This window comes from Exophiala oligosperma (genome assembly GCF_000835515.1).
Source record: "Exophiala oligosperma strain CBS 72588 unplaced genomic scaffold supercont1.53, whole genome shotgun sequence".
NCBI lineage: Eukaryota > Fungi > Ascomycota > Eurotiomycetes > Chaetothyriales > Herpotrichiellaceae > Exophiala > Exophiala oligosperma.
Genome location: NW_015622870.1, coordinates 16800 through 25259, shown reverse-complemented (window position 1 = coordinate 25259; position 8460 = coordinate 16800). Strand labels below are relative to the sequence as shown.

Genomic DNA, 8460 nt, shown 5'->3' with positions numbered 1-8460 from the left:
TATTCGCGTATGTGGCTTCAACGAGTCAAAAAAATTCCAGTTGAAAGAATCCCGGCGCAGGAAATGGTTTGTTTATGACGACTAGTATTAGGTACTGTAGTTGTTAATGCCAAGCTCGGCCACATGAGTGTAATGTTCGAGGTCCTTCCCAACCACCATAAAATTAGGTCCAGATGCTGATTTGAGTACTGTAACGGTAGCCATCCATTCTTTTCTGAGTCGATGAACAGTTGACTTAGGAGGCGATTGGGTAAGTCCTGCTGCGCTTTTTGTGTAGATGCTTGTAAAGCCTTGCGACGAAAGGGCCAAGGAAATAGCATTGTAAAAACAGTGATCTCCGATGCGCCGGTCAACGTGGAAAATGGTGAAATACATTACTTTATTTGGGCTAATCTACAGTACAAGCCTTGACCACTGATTATAATGGAATCTTCTTCCTCAGATATTGGGAATATCGGGAAGCTGGGCCCCACCTTTACCCTACTGAAGAGTAAAGCCTGCAAATAACATGGTAATCTATATTGTTGTCTTGAAAGGATGAACACCCAATCTGTTATCCTCTTCATGCTTCACGATCAGTACTGTGCAGTGCCGTGAACTTATCGTCCTCGACGAGAAGAATTCTGCATGATGTTGTTTTCTAAAAAATCTACCGCATGGGTGTACATGCTATTCAAAGAAGTTGTATGTAACTTTACATCGCATGAGATCGCATACTGGGATAGGCCTCGGGCAGCCTTAATTAGGGATAACATTTACCTAGAGGGTGGATGGATGCAGACCGGAACCTGGAAAGATGGCGCATGGGATTTGGAGTCGCTAGCCACGGTCAGTCCTTCAGATGGGATGCTATTTAAGCTCAGCCTGCACAATTCTTTCGGCACACGGGCAGAAGACCCACCCGCCTGGTTCGAACAGATTCCGGAAGGCGGTGTCAAGAACTACTACCTCGATGGCTATATGTTCGCTGATGATGAAGAGTTCTATGCATGGGGGTATTTAATTTCGCGTCAAGAGAGGACACCGCTAATGATTAAATCAGTGGTATGACCGTGGTCTCCCAAAACGCTAGCACGCGCACGGTGAGCATGGTCCTGTATGATGATACTCACTCTGCCAATGCGTCACTTGGTCTACCTGACGTGACCTATAAACCACAGAATGGGTCTTTCATTACTGTCACAAACGGAGCTGGAGCCAACGCTCCCAGCGAGCGATGCAGCTTCTATTTTGGCGGATTCTGTAATGACAGTGAGGCGGCATATTCCTACTTCAATCAACCTAAAAACCAAAGCAACTGGCTGATAACTGTTGATATGTCAGAACTTGGGCATGCAACTTGGTCGAAGACGCCACTGAATGGGAATTCCTCCTGGCGAAGCGAGAGTGGACTCGTGTGGGTGCCAACATCGACGGCGGGCATACTGGTTGTCATCGGTGGAGTTATACAGCCAGCGGATATGAACTTTGAAATTCCCCACGACAATTACACCCAATCCATAACCTATCTACAACAATTTCCCATCTACGACATAGGCTCTGATACTTGGAGTACGCAGATGCTCAATGAAGACTCTCCAGTACCGGATGTACCTCTTGCACAATTCTGCACCGTTGTGGCGTCAAGCCCTGATAGTTCCCATCACGAGATTTTTGTTTATGGAGGCTGGGATAGCAATGGAGGGCAAGCGCAAGATGCTGTCTGGATCTTGACAGTTCCGTCATTCACATGGGTCAAAGCATCCAGCCCTGGGCGTACAGGTGGCGCAAGGCAAAATCATGTCTGTGTGACGCCGTATCCTGACCAGATGATTGTTGTTGGTGGCACGGGAGTCGGCGAAACCCCTCCAACTTATAACACCACTGTGGACGTTTTCAGCCTCAATACATTTACCTGGACAGGAAGATACGATCCAGACATTTACGATGAATACAAACCTCATCGGGACATTCAGAAAATTGTTTCAGCTACACCGACTGCAAGTTATATGTCCACTGAAGTCGCGAGTTGGTTTGATACCAAGTACGATATGAACAAGGTCAGATTCTACGGACCCTACCAAGATGACTGCAAGGTTTTATCCCCGAGAACATAGAGTTGAAGGAGGTTTGGATTTGCAGGAAAGCCTCAATACCATATGTAAATCAACAAAATGTACGGTATGTAGAAAACTACGATTATTTGCATCTGGGCTGACTAATGTGGTGAATTCGCGCGACGGTAGGCTTTCTCCCGAGGTGTTTGAAGCCATCAGATTTGATCGATCTAATCACCATTCGTGGAGCCACATGCGGTAGTTTCGTACAGTACTGTACAGCATCTTGAACGTAAATAATTGTATGCTAAATAGCCGCTGGCCTGTTTCCCCTCCGAGTTCTGCATGATCGACCATGAAGCGCCCTCGATGTTTCACCAACTCGCACAACCGCCGGGACAAGCATAAACAAATCAGAACCATGATTAAAGGTCTTGAAGCTGACGCCCAAAAGAGAACTTGAGCGAGTACCCATCGGATGCCACTAAAACCTGTGGGTTAGACCGGGTGGGGATTCCTGGGATCGACAGATATAAATACTGCGCTTACCGCCACAACAACCGCCTACATTTTTCACTGCACAGGATCTCTCATACATCTGAAACAAATTTTGCAAGTGCTTCGCAGCATCACCGCAAACTATGCGAGTCTTCGAGATAATGTGGGGCCTTCCATTGACCTGCGCCGCAGTATCGAGTTTTACTAGCGAGCAAATATTACAGCACAGCATATTACCCAGCTTGCATTATCCTTCAGTCTTGATCTGTCAGAATCAGTACGCCTAGGTCCGTTCGATCCTCGTCTATTCTAATGGTGCACAGATTCTGGCAGCCTCCATGCCTCACGGTCGAGCTAGGACCTTCTCATAACAGGGCCCCGCAGTTTTGGAATGCTCCTGCTCCTGGAGGACCAGGTCCGTTTCGAAACCGAGACTATACAGTCCGTTCTTGGGTCCCTAGTCCGGGAGTTCTGACGTGGTGGGAGAATCGAGAAGGAAATTTGTCTCATGTGCTTGGCCGGCCCGGCGTTGCGAGGCTTGAATCAGGATGGGAGAAGGATATTTGGAGGTGGTGGGCAGTGTGGGAGGATGTCGAAGATCGACTCGATTCCTCCCAACTCTAGGTCCAGCTGAGTCTGGTTCTTCGAACCTATCAATCCATAGGGTACATAGCAAGAACAGGGCAGGGTAGTCTGAATTCCAACGTCCTCAAAATTCATGAGCCATGCATCAGAAATACAATATCACGCCTCTGAAACACCAACGCAGTGCGAGTGCTATTGTGAAAAGGGCGGGTGAACGCAGCATAGCGCTACAAGATCAAAAGTTAGGACTTGAAATCGAGGAGAAAATACGGTACATGTGAGCTAGAGTATAAAGGTGCGGTACTTTGGCGCTTAACGTCATCATTTGGCAGTATCGGCATGCCACAGTGCTTGTGTTGATGTAACAAAGCCAGAAACCATGTAGTATTTCGAGTCAGGGACTTTTGTCTCGTTTATTCGAAATTTCTTTCACGACAAACATGACAGTATCTTCCTTCCCTGTTCTAGTCTACACAGCAGGCACCAGAGCTTCTGAACTAGTTTCAAAACGATAGAGGAAGAAACACACAACTAGATTCTAGCTTCGTGATAGATTTCTGAAACCTCTGGGATGCCTTAACTTACCCTTGAACATTCTAGTATTTGCTCGTAGGATGCGATATAGTCTTTGAGCCAATCTATCGTTTCGGCGTTTGGAGGACCTCTTTAGTGTAAACGACTGTAAAGCTTTCCCAGGTTGCAGATGACTCTTTAAGCCCCATGGTGAGGATTCCGAACTCTCATGAGCAAATACCGCAATTTGCCAGACGTGCGGACCAAGTTCGCCATCCCACTGCCCATCACTTGTAGGATTATTTGCTTGAAAGCCGTAGTGTCTTAAGACACACTCCGGGTGGGTTTCTCCAAACCAGGTGACATCGAAAATGGTCTCGTTGTCGATGTCGGATTCACGTGCTGACAATTCAAATGTGAGGTTCGAGAACTTTTCCATCTCCGAGTGCGCCGAATACCTCGACTTCATACAGCCAATCAACTGGCTCATGAATGCGTGCTTAGTGTACATTTCATTCGCGACCGAGATCCGGAAGCCTGTGCCGTATTGAGTCCAACTGACCTGGTTTTGAGAGTTTTGTGTGCCGAAGAATAACTTGACGTCCATCAGGACTTGAGTTGACATGAAGTACGATTCGCAGTTAAGGCCAAAGTTGCAACATTGCTCCTCGATTCCAGCCAAGGGTGGCACTTGATTTTCCTGCTCATATGGAGGCGGCACGGGCATTTCGTCGCCTGGATGGCTCTCTGATTGACTTGTAACAGAAGGTTGTACCGACATAATTGCAAATCTCGCCTTTTGTACGGTACGGTATAGTACTGTGCTGTTCAAGAATTTTAAACGTAATAGGATTTCTGCTCATCTTAGCAAGAAGATCAGTACTGTGACCATGAGATCCTATGTGTAGCAGACACCCATAGTATCCTTTTACGTAATGTCCAGGGTAGAAACAACCACAAGTTTCTTTGGTAAGAGATCACCAATCTTTAGGGGATAGACTATGATGTAATGAATAAATAAATCGATGTGTACCCTCTAATTGGCAGTAATAGTGTGTCACAGTGCAAAATGCGACATCGAAATACTTGTGGACATCTACACTTGATCTAGCACTGGTTCTGCTCTTCTTAAACTCGAGTTCCTCTGGATAAATCTTCGCAGATCAAATGCAGTCATCTAGTACAGTACCAGCCGACTCCCTCGACGTGACCTTTCTAGACTTCGATCTCTTGTGCTTGAGCCAGTCTGTAGACCGTTAACAGAAATTAATTTCTCGGTTCGAGTAGAATACTGTACCTACCTCGATGATTGTTAAATATCCAAAGTCTATTTTGACATTTTTTGTAAGTTTTCGCCATTTCCGCTGTTGACCAAAGTCCCTGCAGTATGAGGCCGGTCTTGATCATCCTTGCTTTTACTCGCCTTTTATTTTCCTTTACTGCAGATCATGTATACACCGTTAGTTGTGGTGTTGACATCTGTCAAAGACTAGAGCTCAAATTCCTCACAATATCGAGGATAACATAAAACAAGGCTTATCTACATGTCCTATTGGTATCCTAGACTGGCTCAGTGGTTCCGTCCTCCCATTGCCTTTGGTTACAATTGAGTAGTGGCAATATGGTTGGATATCTACAGATACTGTAACGCACGGTACTTGAAGACAACAGTCCGTGACTATCTATGTGCAGTGCGTATGTCATGTGAGGCCTACTTTAACAACAAATATGTACGGAACATAACTTCACTAGATCTAGGAAGGACAATTGCCCAGATCTTATTACAGTGTTGTCCGTCAAGGGTACGCTGCGACATTGCTATAAGGATACTCGGCCTTCCGAGCTAGAACGGCTCTTGGAAATGGACGCCGAGCAGACATTTTCATCAACAATGGTTCCAGGTATCCAGGGAGAAAACAGTCTTTTTCCGCACTTGTCGCCTGAAGAGAGGTATGCGCAGGCGATGCACATGGAGATGCAACCCTGGACGCCATGGACGCCAAATTTGCGAAGTGATGTCAATCTGATGAATCTCGATATTTTACGCTGCTTCGCATCCAACCAACAACAATCAATGGTGGCTCCCGGCTTAACACCTTACATTCTACCCTGGCAGACAAATATATACGAAGAATATCTAGTCCTGCAGAGTAATGTATCGAACATCTCCTTCACAGCAGACGTGACGGCTACTCTGGCCAAGAAACACGTTTGCAGATATCTCAATTGCCTTAGCAGACGGACGGGAAAACAGAGTAGTTTCAACCGGGCCGATCACCTCAAGCGGCACGAGACGACTGTTCATAAAACACCTGGCAGTCCAGTGTACAGATGCTGGGTGTCAGGTTGCAAGAGGCCTTTCACGCGCAAGGACAACCTTCGCGCCCATTTGAAAACTCATTTAGGGAAACCTGGGAGCCGCAACCGATATGTCGCCAGTCTTGACCCACAGAGCTCGGTATATAATCTGCAATGGGAAGGCGAGCTTGATTACTCTGGATTTCCGGTACTTGGGTCAACTTCCAGGGGCGCAGAGATCAGAGTTGGGTGGCAGAATCTGGACGTGACCTCAGGATTGGGAGAGTCAGGGCTCCCTGCTGGTTGACGACGTGATAGCTGAGTTCATGGCATCAGAATGGAGACACTGTGTAGTTGGAATTTCACGTTAAGTTCATGCAATTCAATCACGTTGTATACTCATAGCAATCTGACCCATGGTGGATGATCCTAACCTCAAGTTCCCGAGCTACTTAAGCTGATACATGTGTTCGCTACCTACAATCCGGGCCAACTCGGTGCATGCGATCAATACATGACCACGATGGCTGATGAAGCTGCGTGGGCTTGGAGAGACAACCGTTCACAAATTTCAGCAAAGCTTGTGGAAGACGACTGGGACTGGGGGGTTTTCGAGGCTTCTAGGCCACATTTATTGCCTCTGAAGGTCTTCTTGTCGTGGCACTTCACTTCGGATGGGCTCTCTGACGGTATGCTGGAGCCGATCGACGATTACGCATGAATCGATGTTAGCTCTGTGTAGATCCTAGCGGATAGGGACTCCCTCAGTAACAAATCAAGCGATGACTAAATAGGTTGTGCTTCTACAGTCATTCGAGCCAATAAAAAGTGATTTTCCCATGACTTAAGTCTTCCGCAAGGGCGATAATGATCAGGACTAGTCGCCGGGAGGATACCGTGTCTGAATGGCCCTTCTGGGGTCATCAGACTAGGCTGAATATGGACCATGATCGTAGGAAGGAACAGTCGATGAAATTACGACTAGAGGAACACCCACTCACGCGAAATGTTCCGACGGTTTCGTATGGCTTCTTGGCATCCAATCCTGGGCAGCGGATGCTGGCGGATGCTGGCGGAGTGTTTCATGTTCTGCCACGCTTTTTCATGGATTTTACTCGCGAACCGTCGCGACCTCCTTATCGACCTCTTTCCACGGTTTCGCATGGCTTTTGGGCATCCAATCACGGCGTAGCGGACGTTGGCGGAGTGTTTCACATTTTGCCACGCTTCTTCGTGGATTTTCGGTATCCAATCACGACGCAGCGGACGTTGGCGGAGTGTTTCATGTTCTACCATGCTTTACCACGTTTCTCCGTGGATTTTGCTCACGAACCGCCGCGACCGCTTTGATGACCTCCTATCACGATTTCTTATGGCTTTTGGGCATCCAATTATGGGCAGAGGAATTTGGCGGAGTGGTGGCGGAGTGTTTCAAGTTTTACCACGCTTCTTCGTGGATTTTGCCTAGCTAGTGTCGCGGCCGTTTTGATGACCTCTTACCCACTGTTTCCTGTATATTGCCTCGTCCAATCACAAATCAATGTGCATTTTAATTTCACCCCAGTCGCGTTTCACATCTTGCCACAGAAAACCATGGTTCTCTACTCTTGGCCGCGACCTCTTTTTTGACCTCTTACACAGTTTTGTATGGGTTTTGGGCATTCAATCAGAGGCAGCGAATTTGGATGAAGTGGTGCCAAAACGCTTCTTCGTGGATTTTGCCACCGACCGTCTCGACACTTGCATTTCGTCTATTACTTTATCTAGTTAAGAGTAGTCACTTAGGATACGTATTCTACTGTACACTTTACCGCACTTTTTAAAGAATTTTGTTGTTAAGCTGACGAATCTTGATGTGACCTTCTGCCACAGTTCTTCACGTATTCGCTCGCTCACACAGTGAATTCTATTCTCATCACAGAATACTGTAACGTTTTATTCCTGCTATCGTACCCACTGGGGCAGTCTCTTCTCACAGTCTCGGTTATGTAGCAGAATCTCGACTACGAGGTTGTTGAGTGTAACGGTACTCGTGGCCAACAGCTGGGTAGCTGGTCCCACGGCATCAGAATGGAACATCGTACAGTGAGAGTCGCACGTCAAGTTTACACAAAAAAATTACCTGTACGCTGACGCAAACGACCTTGATGGGTGCCTATGAGCCTAATTCCTCGATCTAGTCCACGTAAGAAGGGTTTCTGGTCTTTGAAGCTGATCTATGTGGATTTCTACTGTATTCTCCTTATCCATTTAAAACCGTTCTAAATCCGCCTAAAAGAGTACATCGAAGTTATCCTGCAGGGCGTCAAACTCCACACAGAATTTGCGTACTAATTCTTTCAATTTTCCCAACCATGAATATAAATCCCAGGGGGTGTCCGTAGGGAGGTCGACGAACGCATAACTTAGATGAACCTTCAATAGCAACTCTTTCCCGGACCAATCAGGGATTGCCTCGTCGACAAAATATCGACGCTCTGCATTCAGCCGTCTTTGTGCATTGTGAAGCGATATTTCATGTATAGACACC

At 46.8% G+C, this 8460-nt stretch overlaps 4 protein-coding genes across 4 annotated transcripts; 3 read left to right on the top strand and 1 right to left on the bottom strand.

Moving 5' to 3' along the window:
• Window positions 1–630: 630 nt before the first annotated feature.
• PV06_11708 (uncharacterized protein) lies at window positions 631–2096 on the top strand (the record flags this gene model as incomplete). Its single annotated transcript, XM_016413420.1, has 2 exons — window positions 631–995; window positions 1043–2096. The coding sequence occupies 2 exons, from the start codon at window positions 631–633 to the stop codon at window positions 2094–2096; spliced, it is 1419 nt and encodes a 472-aa protein (XP_016256204.1).
• A 1561-nt stretch (window positions 2097–3657) lies between these two features.
• On the bottom strand, window positions 3658–4413 carry PV06_11707 (uncharacterized protein; the record flags this gene model as incomplete). Its single annotated transcript, XM_016413419.1, has 1 exon — window positions 3658–4413. The coding sequence occupies one exon, from the start codon at window positions 4411–4413 to the stop codon at window positions 3658–3660; it is 756 nt and encodes a 251-aa protein (XP_016256203.1).
• Window positions 4414–5523: 1110 nt separating this feature from the next.
• On the top strand, window positions 5524–6237 carry PV06_11706 (uncharacterized protein; the record flags this gene model as incomplete). Its single annotated transcript, XM_016413418.1, has 1 exon — window positions 5524–6237. The coding sequence occupies one exon, from the start codon at window positions 5524–5526 to the stop codon at window positions 6235–6237; it is 714 nt and encodes a 237-aa protein (XP_016256202.1).
• Window positions 6238–6453: 216 nt separating this feature from the next.
• On the top strand, window positions 6454–6651 carry PV06_11705 (uncharacterized protein; the record flags this gene model as incomplete). Its single annotated transcript, XM_016413417.1, has 1 exon — window positions 6454–6651. The coding sequence occupies one exon, from the start codon at window positions 6454–6456 to the stop codon at window positions 6649–6651; it is 198 nt and encodes a 65-aa protein (XP_016256201.1).
• Between the last annotated feature and the right edge of the window lie 1809 nt (window positions 6652–8460).